At 43.1% G+C, this 16,484-nt stretch overlaps 1 protein-coding gene across 1 annotated transcript in view; it reads right to left on the bottom strand.

The window, feature by feature from the left end:
* Window positions 1–6,535, bottom strand: part of LOC103181819 (IQ motif and SEC7 domain-containing protein 3) — a 57,721-nt gene extending 51,186 nt beyond the window's left edge. Inside the window, exon 1 of the mRNA XM_007898530.2 lies at window positions 6,172–6,535. Within this exon, the coding sequence (XP_007896721.2) occupies window positions 6,172–6,491 (320 nt within the window). The 5' untranslated portion in view covers window positions 6,492–6,535. The remainder of the gene's footprint in view (window positions 1–6,171) is intronic.
* Window positions 6,536–16,484: the final 9,949 nt, after the last annotated feature.

Below are 16,484 nucleotides of genomic sequence, written 5' to 3'. Positions count from 1 at the left end.
AATATCTGACCATGAAGTTGGCAAACACTATTGTATTCCAATAATATTAATAATCCTTGCATTTGATAGAACATCTTTCAAATCAGGAGGGCATCTCAAAGTGCTTCACAGGATTTAATGTAAAGTGTAGTGACTATTTATTTGAAGCCAAAGACATTATCACACAATAAGGATAAGAAAGTGCCAAAGCTCACAGAATACATTAAAATCGAATTGAATAACTTGGAAATGACAGAGGAGGACATGGAGATGCATACAAGGGGAGGGAGACAACAACAGAGATGGAGGAACAACAACAACAAATTGCTTTTATATTACACCTTTCACATCGGGAGGAATGACCCAAGCTACTGGACATTGAAGGATTGGCATCCAATCTGGGGGTGGAGTCAAAAGTGGTGGAGGGTAAGGGGGTGGTGGTTGGAAGATGACTGAAGGCACAGTCAAAGAGAAAGGCCTTGAAGGAAGTAAGGGAGAGGGCAAGGTGAAGTGGCTCTGAGATGGAGTTCCAGAAAGGCTAAATGCCTGACCGCCGATGGTGGAGCAGGACTGGCCAGTGCGTGTCGAGCAGTTATCAACAGGTTAGTAAAGTTTTAGTAAGTCAGACAGAGTAGGGAGGAGTAAAACTGTGGAAGCTCTTATAATTGAGGATGAGGATCTGTTAGCGCCAAGCCTGCAGCAGCTATGCTCAGGACTTGTGATAGATGACCTGCATCAGCTTCCTACCCTATTGGCCTATTGGAGTCTTGTAGCTTAGTGGTAAGAGCAAGCGAGAGGACTTGGGTTTGATTCCCAGTGAGGTGAAACCTTAGGCAAGTTTCCTTATTCCACACGTCTCTTTTAACTTATAGTAATTAGGAACCCGGTTGTTCGTCGATTGGCGGACCACTTTTCCGAGGGTAATAATCCCTTAAACAAAAATGATAATTTGGTCACTTTAATCCACGATTGTTTGTGGGACACTGCTGTGCACAATTGGCTGCTGCATTGCACCCACAAAATATATGGTTAATTCACTTTACAGTATATTCTTTGACGCATTTTGAGTCTCCAAGAAATAATAAGGCATTATATCAAATGCAAGGATTATTATTATTATTATTAGACATGACAGGAGCTTTTTCCTTTAAAAACTGCAGAGGTAAACAGCTCATCATTTCCACAGACACAACCAGGACAGCCAGAGTTGCAACTTCCAATACTTATGCAGCATAGTTTGTGCCACTGCCTGTTCACTCATCTGCTTCAAAAGACTGAAGATCTTCAAGGAGTCCATCGTATGATACAAAAGGTACAAGTTGTTGTTGCTGGAGGACAGAGGTGCAGGATTAACTGGGCTCTTGAATCGCACTGTCATAGGAATGGAAACGGACGACTTAAAGACGGAATTCAGCTCTGGTGGATGGCAGTCTCAATTGCCTGCACTATAGATGGTGAGTTCACAGTGGGGTCTGACTAAACAGACCTTATCAATGACAGTCATAGTTGTGATCTCAGTCTGCATGTCCATCCTCATGTTTAATATGCAACCAGCAATGCTGGAGCAATGCTGAACTGTGCCCCGACTATCTCCAAAGAAGATACGGATGTCGGTCAGTGACATCTTAGCATCTCTTGTGATTTAAAAATCTCTTAAAGCCTTGCCCAACGATGTCAGCAACTAAAGTGTTCATGCCTTGGCCAAGCCCGGACCAAAACCAAAGGCTCTTGTGCTGCATCTTTTCTGCATCTCCTACAGTCCCCGTGCTGCCTTCCTTTCCTTGCTGCTCTTCTGTGCTCCACTTGTTGCTCTCTTCACCATAGCTACCTACCACTGTATGATGGATGCTGCAGAGCTGATGTTTGCATCGCAGGAAGCTTTCAGTTTATGCTGCTGGAGTCGTGCACCCATTATCTTTGGTTCCTGATCCTCTGCCTCAGAAGGCTTGTCCTCCTGTGTCGGTCTGCTCTGTTGGCCTAGATTCTACTGAAAAACAGGATAAGAATAAGAGCTCTACACCTTGGATATTAGGGACAAATTGAATTATTGTATATATCTTTAGTATCACCACTATCTTTGGTCCATCGAGCACCACTGCCAGATATATTTTCATTCAACATTTACAATAATATTATGTGTTATTGTAACTGCAATATTAAGGTAAGTTATGTTTTAGCCTCAAAATAAATGACGTTTTTGATGTTGTATTCTTTTTTTAAACTGAGAATCACAGATGTAGAAAAACATACCTTTGCACTTTTCTTGTTGTCGAACAACTTTCTGCAGACATTCTGTCAGCTTCTTCTCACTGCTTATACTGCACCGACGTATGCAGCTACTTCTTTCCTCGTCCGTTATCGTGCAGCAACACAGGAAAAGAAGAAGTGCCCATATTTCCAAATAAAGCCAGTCTTCCCTCCAATACACTAACACCTACATTGCTGAGGTAAAACCTTCCTTTATCCCATTTGTGCCATTTTGCCTGCATTAATGTGCCTCACAGCTGCACTTGCCCACTTTTTGACTTTAAATACCATTTAAGCTTATTTATATCCTATTTAAGAAGATTAGTATTCTTACTCTGCCATTGGCTGCAAATATTTCCGAAGCTGTTGGAAATGTTTGTTGCAAATATTCAGTGTGGATTTTCTAGCCCATTTCAGGATTTGTTTACTTACATAACTGCACTGGTAATTTTCTATAAAAGTGCATGTTAACATACTAAGCAAAACAGAGCAAAACGCAACATAGCCAGTTTACAGTAGGAAGACTGGAACACATTGCCAGGTCTTACCTTGTGCATCATGTAATGTGAGACACAAATTAGCTATACAATACTAGACAGGAGTGAAATGTTCCCCTTTACCTGGTATTCACTGTGCGCGCACAGCAGCTCGCACTCAGATGACCATTAGCTGTAAAGCATCAGACTGGAGTGAATATTCTCCCCATGTATATGGACTGAACCATATATAAACCATACAGTTTCAGACAGGAGTGAATTGCTTTCTTTTATTCAGTGTGTAATTATATTATAGCTGACACAGAAACACACACATGGCATATAATACACAGCAGAAGATAACTGTTTCTTTGTATGTGCTTTAGCTGATACCAGTGACTTCTGCCATTCCTTCATTGACCTTCACAAGCTCGTATGTGCCAGAAGCCCAGCACAGGTTTGCCAGACTCCAGAATAAAATACAATTTTGATAGATCACAAATGGCAACAAAGGTGAAAGATATTGGTCTCACTGCAATGTACAAGATGCTCAGCAAAACCTATACAATATAGGCAACATTCAATCATGTTAAATGAAAGTAAAACAGCTACTTCCATTCAGGAAGCACATCACATATACCATGTACATCAAAAGCAAAAAATCTCTGAAAATTGAAAGTACAAGGAAGGTGGGGAGTGAAGAATTAGCCAGAGGAGAAGAAACAAGACATTGAACATTCATTTAAGTGACAGGTGTAAATATAGAGAAGGACTGATTGTATTAAAGAATTATTTCACAAATATTTAACATGCACTGAAAGAAGTTCAGTAACATGCACCGGAAGAAAATGTTTAACTTGTACTGTGGAGTCCCGTAGTGTAGTGGTTAACGGGCTTGCCTCGTAAGCGAGAGGACAAGGGTTCGATTTCAGGCGAGGAGAGACCTTAGGCAAATTTCCTTACTCCTCACACCTCTTTACCTAGCAGTAAATAGGAACCCAGTTGTTGACAGATCACTTTGTGGGGATAAAAATCGCTCCAGGAAAAAAATCCATGATTGTTTGTGGGACACTGCTATGTGCAATTTGCCTACAAAATACACAGTCAATTCACTTTACAATATATTCTTTATACAATAAGCGCTTTGAGAAGCCTCAACAATGTGATAAGGCATTATATCAAATGCAAGGATTATTATTAAGTTCTGTAAATTGCCATTGCTAATGGCCTAGAGAATATGTACAGTTCTCTGTCATGAAATTGATACTTCTCTATCTCTGATATCAAAAGTAACGTCACTATCAACATGGCAATTGTGCACACAGCTAATCCCCATCTTGCATTTCAACCACTGAGGACAATATAGATACTTCTGGGCTTCTGGCCCTTACGAGCTTGTGAAGGTCAATAAGGAATGGCAAAAGTCATTGGTATCAGCTAAAGCACATACAAGGCAACAGTTATCTTCTGCTGTGTATTATAATCTGTGTTCAGATTTCATTTACAAGCTCCTCAAAGTTCACACCTTCAAGGCACGTTGTGAACTCCTCAATATGCCTTAATTGTAATTGAAAAGTATTTGCATCGTTTATACCTTTGCCTTGTCAAAAAAGATGCTTGTAGATAAAAGACAGTGCCATTGCAAACTTGCTCCATGGCACAACCCAGACTGAAAAAAACTGACGTCTCATTTAAGTGTTCTTATAACAATGAACCACCAGTCACAAGATCAATCAGCCTGTACTTGTAATGTCCACTTACTAACATGACCATTTCCACAGATCAGGGATGTGCTGGAACAATCATCTCCATTTGTAGAGCTTACAGAAGTACCTGGAAAGTAGTGTTCTCACCTCAGCTTCACATGCAGTTACGGAAACAATTTGCTTCCCTTAGAGGGTTAAAGTGCAGTGAAGAATTTGTTAGGAAAGCTGCGCCTTTCTTTTAGATCATTTTTGAATATTTGAATGACAGAGACATGGAGGAAAAGAGTGAGGGAGCCAAGGAGACTGAGACTAAGAGACAGGCAGAGAAACATATCGAAAAAAGGGACAGAGAAATGCAGATAGATAGGGTGAAACAGACAGAGGTAGAGAGTCTGAAAGAGGCAGGGAGAAAAACACACAGTGAGGCTGTCATACATTCAGCGACAGAGCATCCGATAAGGAACATATTTTGTGAGATCCTCCCAAAAGATACCATGTTTATTACAACCGAATTTTGATTTTTTTCTTTAACTGATACAAGACATGTAAAACATATTGACTGATTGGGGGAATGGGGGATCAATACAATACAAGTTATTTTAGCAGGTTCATAAGACACAAAACGTTTTAAAAGATTTGTAAGAGGTTACTTGATGGCAGTTCAGGTAAATCTTTGTACCATGAAGTTGATGGCTACAGATTTTAGGGTTCATGTTTCTGTAGGCAGAAACTATTGTGGAGATTGTGGGTAGGCAGTGCATCCTATATTATTGCTGCATGAATGGATTTATGAATAATGATCCTCACATAATAACTGAAAAGTTGATTGTACTTGATTACCCGGAAATAATAGAGATAAACAGGCACACATGCTCAGTATAAACACAGCCTGACATACTAAGGCACATACCAGAAAAATAGCTGTGGAACTGCTCAATCATTAACCACAGAAGAGAAAATACATGTTTTGTTTTGCAAATCTTCATCCATTTGAGCGAAACACAAATAACACTTTGCATTCAGGATCGTCTGTTAATATCCCTCATAAAATTCAATCCTGCCTCAATAAAATATCATTCTCGATTAGCCTTTGACGACTGTTTCAGGTTAACTTGAATTCCAGCCCATCACTTCCACCCCCAGAGACGAAAGAAATGAATAAAAAACATGCATCTATTCTGACGCTTTTTGGGGAGATCAGTGAGGGATTTGGGGGAGGGAGTGAGGAGATCCTCACTGTGCGGACCTGTAACTAACTCTACTCTTTCCTGTAGTTGAAGGAATCATTTCAGAGTGTATATTTACAGATGCAATGTAACGAGCTTTTCCCACTTTCATTGTGAATGCTCAGGATCACCGAAGGACCGAGACTTAAAAAAAGACCCGAACGTAACTCTAATTTCTCACCGAGCGGTCTGTCCCGAGTCCTGAGCGTTATATAATTTAACTTTCAAAATGCATTTCTATATAGATTTAAAAAGCTACACCGCGTGTTTCCCTCTCCCCCCCCCCCCCCCACCACCACCTCCCCCCCGATTTAACAAAGTGGAACTAACAAAAAAGGACAATAACGATTATTTGAGCACAACATTTTTTTAAAAAAAACAATTGCAATTAAAACATTGCGACCTGATAGTACAAGCGGTGCTTCCTCGCTTTCGTTTGCAGATATCGGAATGGATAAAGTTGAGGAGGAGGGAGGGAGGGAGGGATGGAGGGAGGGATGGATGGAGGAGGTCGGGGGTGAGGGTTGGTGGACTTACTCTGGGTTGCAGATGATCGCTGCCCTGGTGCTGATGGCCGGGTGCTTGTGGTTCGGATCCCGGTCCTGATGCTGGGGGTCTGGCTGCTGCTGCTGCTGCTGCTGCTGCTGATGGTGGTGGTGGTGGTGGTGGTGGCCGCCGCCGCTCACCGGCTGATCTTTCAGGCTCTGGTTCTCCTCCAGCAGCTCCTCCACTTTCCTCTCCAGCTCGTGGATCCTGTGCCTCTGCGTCTGGATCAGCGTCTGCTGGTTCTGCACGATGGTGGTCAGCTCTTTGAGGTACAGCACAGCTCTCATCGGATTCTCCATCAGGCTCTCCATGGCCGGGAAAGGGAGGGAGGGATGCTGCGGGGACGCTGGGAGAGAGAGGGAGAGAGGGAGAGGGAGGAGGGAGGGAGGGAGGGAGGAGGGAGAGGGAGATGCAGGAGAAGGGAAGATGCTGATCACGGCTGAGGCTCTGCTCCTGGAGCAGCTGGAGACTGACGCACAGCCACGGCGATTAAAGGGAACTGCTGATACTTAAAGGCGCCGGGGGATGGGAGAGGGGGATGGGTGGTGGGGGGGAGACATCTAGCAACCCCCCCCCCCAAAAAAAAAAACCCCAAAACAAAAGTGATTAACAACCAAAGACGTGCAGAGCATCCTGTAAAAACAGGAACCATTTTATTTCCTTCAATTCGTTTGATTTATGAATTGCGTCCGCACTTCAGCTCTAAATCTCACAGATCTTAGAGAAAACCAAGGGGCCCGGATCCAGCACCCGGTCGGCTGTTATGCCGACAAATAATCGTGACCAACATTAGCCTAAAATGGGAATAAGTAATTCGAACAAACATCGCGGATTTTGTTTTCCAGAAAAGAGATAAATAGGGTGGTTATGGTTATTTGGTTTCGTTTCCAATGGGGGTTAAAGCCACCTCTGTGCTGTGTGTACACAACCCTCTGGGCTGTGTGTTTGTGCATATGCGGGGAAAGCTTTGGGTGTTCAAGGCAAGTTGCTGTGGATGAGCAGTTGGTGGGGATGCAAACTTAATGCTATAATGAAGTAAAGGGAAGGTGGTTTTTTTCCCCCCCAAGCACAGGGCATCTGTTTTTTTTCTGTGCTGCGGATTGCTACGGTTCCAGGTTTGGGCAAGTCAGTAAAAACAGGCACTCACAAACCTGGGATCACACGTCAGAGCAACATTTTCATTCAGACGTCTTTGCAAAATAAATGGTCCTCTCTCTCTCTCTCTCTCTCCCATTAACATCCGCCTCCTCAGCCCAGGGATCAAAGGAAAAGTTGAAATCTCAGATGTGACGGTGATTCCGTTAAGTATCTTATTTGATGATCTGTCCAATGATTTTTTTTAAAAAAATGAAATGCTTTAATGTTACCCAAGCGATGGCGCTGCTCATTATTTGAGAGATTTTATAAACCCGAGAGAGTAAGGGTAGAAGATGCAAAAAAAAACAGTTCCCAGGGAGTGAGACTCCCTTCTCTTTCTCCAAGTAAATCAACACGTTTCGGTTACGTCTCAAACATAGAAATGCATCAAATTGAAGTTGCTCCACTCCTACACGTCTGGGAAGATCTGGAAAAAAAAACAAGAAGACTATTTAAAACTGTTAATTTAAGATGATGCAAAGTGGTAGTAAAGAAAGTCAGACGTCGCATTTGAGGCGTTCGGTGGGGATCAGTATTAAATCTAATGAGGAGCGTGAGATTGGGAACCAGTTCAGAGCAAGAATATTGCCTGAAATGCATTAAGCAGGCGATTTGTCACGATTTTTTTTTCTTTGCTTAAAACAAATGATTTCTGAAAGAGGTTCTTTTTTGTCACCTTTGAAATTAGCTGGAAATTGTTTGTCAGAGGAAATGGCGAACAGCTCAACACGCAGGACAGTTGCCCTTGAGGTGTTCCTGTTCTTTGGGTTTAGCTCTGCTGTAATAACACTGTTTGATTTTTAATTGATAAAACTTTGCAGAAGTGCACAGCATCGCCCATGCTGATTCGATCATTGGAGTAAGAGAATACGCTATAAATCAAGCTTGGTTTAAATGACCTGTTGCTTGGGAATATTAGGCAGCGACATATCTGTCTCCCTGGGCTGGTCAGTGTCTTAAGTTTCCATCTGATTCGCATTGGCTCTGAACAAAGTCTGATGTTAAAGCAATGCAACTATTCAATTTACCGTAAAATGGGTAACTTTTTACTGTAATATTAGGCTCAATTACTAAATCATACTCCAAAGCACAATTTGGTTTTGAAATATATACTGTAAGAACTCCTTGCATCTCGCTGACTCTTTTCTCCTCTCCACTCTTTTGTCATTCTTTATTCGATGTTAACTTTAAATGGTGCAAAACGTTGCCATCTAACCATAGCAGCTCCTGCCTTCAATACGGATGGAGGCAGCAGAGCAAAGTTCCCTCTAATGTTATGGTGACGCTTCTCTCAGAGAAAACAAAATAGAGATTCCTGGTGCGTTTTAAGTGTCAGTTTAAATATCTTTTTCAATGGTTATTTTCATCGTGTCGGAGCACCAGAGACCAGGCTGGGGAAGCCCACCGCAGTACCCTGGATGTTTTTTTTTTACTGCACTGTGTGAATTTATCACGGATTTATCATGTCCACTTGTGAGCAATGCGATTCATACATTTGGTGAAATGCTTTACAGCCACTTTCTTTTTTTACACGCACCAATTTGGAGAAGGCTAATCCCCTCTTTAGATCACAGGCGGCCTCTGCTATCTTTCCTAATTTAAAAATAAATGTTATACTCCAATCCACTTCATTGTCTTCTTCTTCTTCCTGGGTCTCGTCGTGTCCTGAAATATCCTACTGAAATATCCTCTATGACTTGAAACAGAGGAGTCCTGTAGCTCAGTGGTTAGAGCACTCGCTTTGCAAGTGAGGAGACCTGGGTTCAATTCCAGGCAGAGCGAAACCTTGGGCAAGTTTCCTTACTCCACACAGAGCCTAATAATAATCCCTCCAAAACCAAAAATAATAATAAAAAATTGGTCATTTTCAATCCATGACTGTCTGTGGGACAATGCTGTGCACAATTGGCTGCTGGGTTCACCCACAAATATACAGTCAATTCACTTTACAGTATATTCTGTGAAGCGCTTTGGGACTCCTCCCGACGTGAAAAGCGCTATATCAAATGCAAGGATGATGATGATGATATATTATTATTATTATTATTATTATTATTATTATTATTATTATTATTATTATTATTATTATAATAATAATAATAATAATAATAGGAGGGAACAACCCTGTTTTCAGCAGATTTCAGAGTTGCAGGGGTGGATATTGACTTGCAGAAACATGTGAGAGAGTCAGGAAGATTTACAGTCAGAATGAAATACAGATATTTGTAGACCGTTCGGTGCAGCAGAAATGCGATGGAAACGAAGACAGATTTGAGTCACGCACCGTTTGGCAATGATGACATATTATGTGTTGTGGAGCGGGAGCAGCTTTTAAAAGTCTTGAATGATTTTTTTTTAAAAAAGAAGCAGCTTAAGAGACAGGGATTTCCAGAAAATGATATGTCAAACCTCTTACGATCACACAGTTGGTGATACCACCAAATTTTTTAGCACTAAACCAGGAACAACCAAATGAGTAAAGCTTGGGTAGCCCCCATCAGATCCATCAGACATGATAAGGTGCTATATCAAATGCAAGGATTATTATTATTATCCAGAGAGGAAGATCAAACGTGGCATTATAAGGTAACCACCTGGCTCATTTGGAGGTGTCAACCTGGCTCAGCAGTCTCGCCCCTGAGTCAGAAAGTTGTGAGTTCAAACCCCTAGTTGGGATCTCAGTCTACAGAATGAGTTGGAGTAGGAGGCAACACAGTCTTTCTGAGATTACAGGGATGTACAACAACAACAGTAAAATTACATTTATAGAGCGCCTTTCACGTTGGGAGAACATCCCAAGGTGCTGGACACTCAGGGGTCAGGACCTGAGCATGGGGCAGGGGTGGGGTAGGGGTGAGGGAAGGCAGAGAGGTGGAAGGGTGACTGTAGGTACGATCGAAGAGGAGGATCTTGAGACCGGTCTTGAAGGAGGCAATGGAGGAAGCAAGGCAAAGGGACTGTGGGATAGAGTTCCAGAGTGTGGGGTCAGAGAGGCTGAAAGCCCAGCCACTGATGGTAGGACGAGTTGGGCGCGAGACATGGAGCAGGCTGGAGCCCTGAACAGAGGGAGCAGGCAGGTTGGTAGGGAGTCAGCAGGTCAGAGAGGTAGGAGGGGGCAAAGCCATGAATGGCTTTGAAAGTGAGGACGAGAATCTTGAATTCGAACCTCTGAGGGTTGGGGAGCCAGTGGAGTCGGCCGAGGGTGGGAATGGTGGGGTCACGGAGCCTAGTGCGCGAGAGTACACAAGCTGCAGAGCTTTGGATGATCTGCAGCTTGTGAAATGTATTTGATGCTTGGGAAGAATAAGAGAGGCATAATCAAAGCAACAATGGCCACAGCAGTATCAATAAATAAAGACAAGAATGGGTGAAGTAGGAAGATTGATTGGAGGCCTGAGGTGAAAGAAGGATGATAAGCCTTTTCTTGTGTCCTTTTTGGATCACCAGCTGAAACCAGAAATTGTATAAAATAGGACATAAACCATTTACTTACACAAGATCACCACAGGCAGAAGTCAGCAACATAGAAAAGAGAGAGATTTCTTTCCGCATTTAGAGTAGGCAGTGTGAAAAAAGCTAACCTATTAGGAAAAATCCCACCTTACAGGGATGATTAACAATAACAATTGTCAGCAATAACAAAATGCCCTTCTGTGCATACTATTAAGACAGATAAGGGACAAACTGTCTTGTTTTCAAATTAACTGTGGCTGATTTTAAAGTGGTGCAGTATTTCCAAGTCTATGTGTTTGTAGTGGATTTTTAGTCAGATAGAAATGCTCAGCTAAATCTGTATGCTTCAATGTTCAGCGCAGTAGAGTAGCAATGGATATGGATTAATTCTGCTTAGTTCCCTACTCAAATTCTTGTTGAGGCCTCGAGCATAGGCTCCGCTATCTCCGAGCAGAGGAGGGAATGCAGTACCATAAGGCAACATTCCATCTGGGCCATCTCTGCAACCTCCTGGCAGCTGGCTACGGAGTCTATTGCCAACCAACTGGGGGTACGCCATGTGCCAACCCACTTGCCTCTGGGGCAAAGAACACAAGATATAAATAGAAAAAATAAACTATGAGTGGATCTGAATAATGGCAGTAAAATAAAGGATAAGGAAAAAAATGGGTTGTTTACTTAGACATACATGTGTTCATAAGAATGCTCAACTGCAGAGCTGTATTAGCTCAGTGCAATTATTTTGGTCAGCCGGGTATCTAACACATGCAGAAACCCATCACCATGCTTAAGAGTATCCAAACCAAAATGATATTATTATTATGATTACGATGATGATTATTATTATACATAGAAATTCCAGTGTTACTTATTGAAATGGAATGCACACTCTCTCCCTGAAGAGACACATTCCATGTATCTAATTCCAGAGAGTATTAGATGGAGGTTGGCAAGATCCAAAGCTTGGGGACCTCGGCGCATGTGTTGGTGTACTGTGAGAGTCAAAAATCAGCTAAAACCCCACATTGAAAGTATTATCTAGCAAGCTTTTCTGCTGCTTGTCCAGCTAGACCACTCTACTTGTTAGGGCTTTGGCTTGCAGGGTTAATATGAGCTGAATGGGAAGAGTTCAGCCCCCCATTGATTGGTCTGCCCTCCCAGGCCTTGCCAATGAGCCAGGGTGGTTGGGATGTCATCAGTAGTGTCCTGGAGTACTGTGGACCCACCTGGCTCAAGAACTGTGGTGAGACCACCACAGAGGTTTGGCTCAATTCTGACATTCCTTTGCCAAGCATTTTATCTTGGAGCCAGTTCAGCTTCAAGGAGATACTACTTACCTCCCCTAATGAAAATAGTCAAATGGGTATCAACGCATGTAAATGGAGCAGAGGGATGCTGATTCTAATGTGCTATAATGGTAAGAGGATGCCATTTAATAGGCTTCAGTATGCCGGCATCTCAACATCAATACTCTTTCCCTGTGCTCATCCAGTTGAAGGTGCTGTAGACTTTTCTTTTCCCCATTTACCAAGTACTATTGCAGGTCAAGTCAAAACCAGTTTGCGATGGAAGGAATTTGTGTTGACTCTTGGTGTGCCTCCATGGCCACCCAAAATAAAACCAAAAGAAAATATATATTCCATTACATTGTTAAAGAATAGACCTGTAAAATTCAAATAAAATTTCCTTTTTGAAAATATAAAATCCATTTTACTTTGCCCCCAGATCCCCCTGCCTACCTGGGACATGCACTACTTATGTGATTCATTACATTCCTTGAGATGAAACTTTGCTTAATGGGTTAATTTATTTGTACACAATGCGATCAAAAAGCATTTGTGAATATTTGGAGTGTACTGCCTCCAGAAGACTGTAACAGCAAAATTGATTGGCATTTTAAAAGATGCTTGAACAAGATACATATTTGGGAAGGAAAAGTCTAAATGGATATATAGAAAAAGCAGTGAAATGGGAATAGATGATTGGCTATGATCTAATAATCTGGTAGAATAGGCTTGATATGCATCTATCTCACACCATAAATAAATGGTGTGAGATAGATGCATAAATAATAATTCTTACATTTGATATAGCGTCTTTTACATTAAGTGGAAATCTTAAAGTGCTTTGCAGGGTTTACTGTAAAGTGTAGTGACTGTGCATTTTGTGGGCACACGCAGCAACCATTTGCCGCACAGCAATGTCTCACAAACAGACATGGAACAATTTTATTTTGGGGATTGTTGGCGGCACACCAGGAGAAAGTCCCTTCTGTTTTGGAATAATGCTAAGAGTTCTTTAAAGTCACCTAAAACTTTTTTGTCAGCCAAGTGTGTGACACATGCGGAAACCCATCATCATGCTTAAGAGTATCCAAACCAACCTGGGATTTCCATGCATCCCACTTACACATGGAAATCTCAGAGATAGATTATTGAAATGGAATGCACACTCTCTCCCTGTAGGTACGCATCCTGCTTACCTATTTCCGGAAAGTATTAGGTCTAGGTTGACAAGATGCTTGGGGCTCCCAGTGTGTGAGTTGAGGTACTGCTGGAATCTAACCAGCTACAACCGCATAGCTTGCCATTGAAATTGCCATTTAGCAAGCTTTCCCACAGCTTTTCCAGCTAGGACCACCCTACCTGTTATGGCTTTGGCTTCCAGGGTTAACAGGAGCTGAGTGGGATGACTCCCTGCCCCCAGTGACTGGTCTGCCCTTCCAGGTCCTGCCGATGAGCCAGGCTGGCTGTGCTGTCATCAGCAACACTCTGGAATACTGCAGACCCACCTGGCTCAGGACCCCTTGTATGTTCCAATCAATTCCCTCGATGTCTCACCCTTGGGCCATGCAGAACGATGATTCCACACTTGGGGGTGGCCTACCATCATGTCCCGCTGGTTGCCCCAGTGTTCAAGATGGCGGGTGCAGCACAGAAGGTCCCAGGTGAGTCCATCAGCAGCACAATATCATCTGCAACAGAAGCACTGCAATCCTGCCAGAGGGGCCTGGAAAAGATACACCAAGCCGCCCCCCCACCCCCCCCACCCCACCCCCCCCACCCGATGCCATCCAACACGCTATTGATGAATACATTGGATAGAGGGTGGGTAACAATGGCCTTACCCACCTTTCCAGAGGGATGGTCTTAGTAGGTCCACTTTCAACCCTACACAGATCTTGGAGCTGGAATACACATTCCGGATTAAATACAGGATTTGTCCTTGTACTCCCATGTATTAGATGGAAAGCCTTGTGAAAGTCGATGACTTCAACGTAGGTTGGTTTCCCCTCAACCTTATGATGTTCTGCTATTTCATACAGAGGCATAACTTGTCCCATACATTCCTCAAGAAAATGGAAGCTAGCCTGCTCCTTCCTGATCAAACCGTGAGCCTCTGATGTGTGTGAAATAAGAGCAGTGATGACCCGAAGCACCACTTTAAGAGCCACTGAAATCAGTGAGATCCCTCTGTAGTTATCAGTTTCACTAGGGTCACCCTTCTTATGGATAGACACCACTCTGGATCATTGACGGGGTGCAGGCCGCAGAGAGAATCTGTTGACCAGCGCAAGGAGGGCAGCTCCAAGACGAGTTGAGGGTTCCTGACTTCAACCTGTAAGATCCTCACCATTCTCCATCTCCTTCCTCAGAGCAGCTTTTAGGAATTCAGCATTGATGCCATCTGCACCAAACCTGTAAGATCCTCACCATTCTCCATCTCTTTCCTTACAGCAGCTTTTAGGAATTCAGCATTGATGCCATCTGTACCAAACCTGTAAGATCCTCACCATTCTTCATCTCCTTCCTCAGAGCAGCTTTTAGGAATTCAGCATTGATGCCATCCACACCAGCTGCCTTGCCATTGGCAAGGCCCCACAGTGCAGAGTCCACCTCTTCCCAGCAGATTGGGGCACTAAGGCCTTCAATCTGGTCCACGTCTCTCGCTAGCCTCCAAGTAGATGTTCTTTGCTAAGGCCTGTTGGGTCAGACTCCAACTCTGTAAAATAAAGGAGAGAGAAACAAAGATAAAGAAGGAACCACTGAAGGGAAAGAGAAGGAAAAAAATAAAGAAAGAGAGACAAATGCAGGGATAAATAAACAGGCGGACAGAAGGTAGCAAAGGCAAATACACAAATTAACAGACAGGAAAGAGGCAGAGAGGGAGGGAAGGTCAGAAAGAGCAAGTGGGAAGAAGCAACAGAGAAAAGTCAGGCAGACAAAATTGAGGGGGAGTATGACAGAGAATGTCAAGACTATTATTCCATGTTCTAATAAATGAAAGAAAAGGCTGACCCAGTTGAAGAATCTTTTCTTTGCATCTGCAGATTATGACAGCTTTTAGCTGGCAGCGTTTCTCTCTGTCTTTTGTACTGTGCTAAAACTGTGAATGGTGAGTGTCAGTATGGTTCAGTAGCGATGGAAAGAATTTCCTTTCTGCACTCACTGAGCACTCTAATAGCATTATTTAGCTCAGCCTAAATGGACAACCCAGGGCTATGCAAAGAGACCATGGAAAAATTAGGTATTCATGCTGTGTGAAGTCAATGACATAGCCTCACAGATTCTAATCCAAAATGTCATCAGGAAAGAAGGAGAGAGAACTAAAAATAAGATGCATCCAGATCAGACATGAGGAAGCAATTTGATGCTCTAAGAACATTTCAGTTAGTCTCCAGCGATTACCCAACTTGGTTATTCTGCAGAAAACGCAAGTGTTTCCTGTGTCCTTTGTTGGCAGCCTAGCGGGTTTCTGCCTTTCCAACAAATTATAAAGCATTCTCTTCAACTAAACATTCATTGTAAATGCAAGATTGCTGATTTCCCCCTCTCAACACCAATTTGGGCTTCATGTCTTTTGTACTGTGCTTTGATTGGGATTAGGACTAAGGTAATGCTCAGGGTTGGAGTTTACTGTCAATTAGAGACAAGAATAAGAATAGGTCTTGGAGCTACGGTCAAAATAATTGTTGGATTTATAAACAGAGTTAGGGTTGGATTATTTATGGGTTACTGGATTATTTATGGGTGTCAGGGTTGAGATTGGAGTTGGGTTTGAGATTTAGGGCTAGGGTAGATTTCCAGTCAAGTTTAGGATCAATGGTTAAAGGGTTACTACCTCCATAAGCTGCAGATCATCCAGAACTCTGCAGCTCGTGTCCTCTCCCGCACCAGGCTCCGTGGCCCTATCACCCCCATCCTCACCCAACTCCACTGACTTTCCATCACACAGAGGATATATTTCAAGATCCTGATCTTTTAAAGCACTCTATGGTCTTGCCCCCCCCACCTCTGCAACCTTCTAACCCTACCAACTGCCTGCTCTCTCAGCTCAGCGGGCTCAGGCCTGCTACACGTCCCCCACCTCATCCGCCCCAGTATTGGCGGGCGAGCCTTCAACAATTCTGCCCCCACCCTACAGAACTCTATCTCGCAGTCCTTCACCTTGCCCCCTCCCTTGCATCCTTCAAGACCCACCTCAAGACCCTGCTCTTCCACCGTGCCTTTGATCAACCTCCAAAATTGGGTCGGGTTCAGTGTTAGAACTAGGCCCAATGCTTGGGGTTAGCGTTAGAGTAAAGATCATGTGCCTGATCATCCATTAGGAAATGTTGATGCCTCATTGGAAGGTGTTGTGAATTCTCTAGGAGCTGAATGTTGTGCATTCTCCCTCTCTCGTCCTCACTAAATGCTGGGTGATGATTGCGCAGT

Source organism: Callorhinchus milii, unplaced genomic scaffold (genome assembly GCF_018977255.1).
Source record: "Callorhinchus milii isolate IMCB2004 unplaced genomic scaffold, IMCB_Cmil_1.0 Scaffold5, whole genome shotgun sequence".
In the NCBI taxonomy this organism is placed as follows: domain Eukaryota; kingdom Metazoa; phylum Chordata; class Chondrichthyes; order Chimaeriformes; family Callorhinchidae; genus Callorhinchus; species Callorhinchus milii.
The sequence above is the reverse complement of the archived record's forward strand: the minus strand, read 5'-3'. Positions and strand labels throughout refer to the sequence as shown.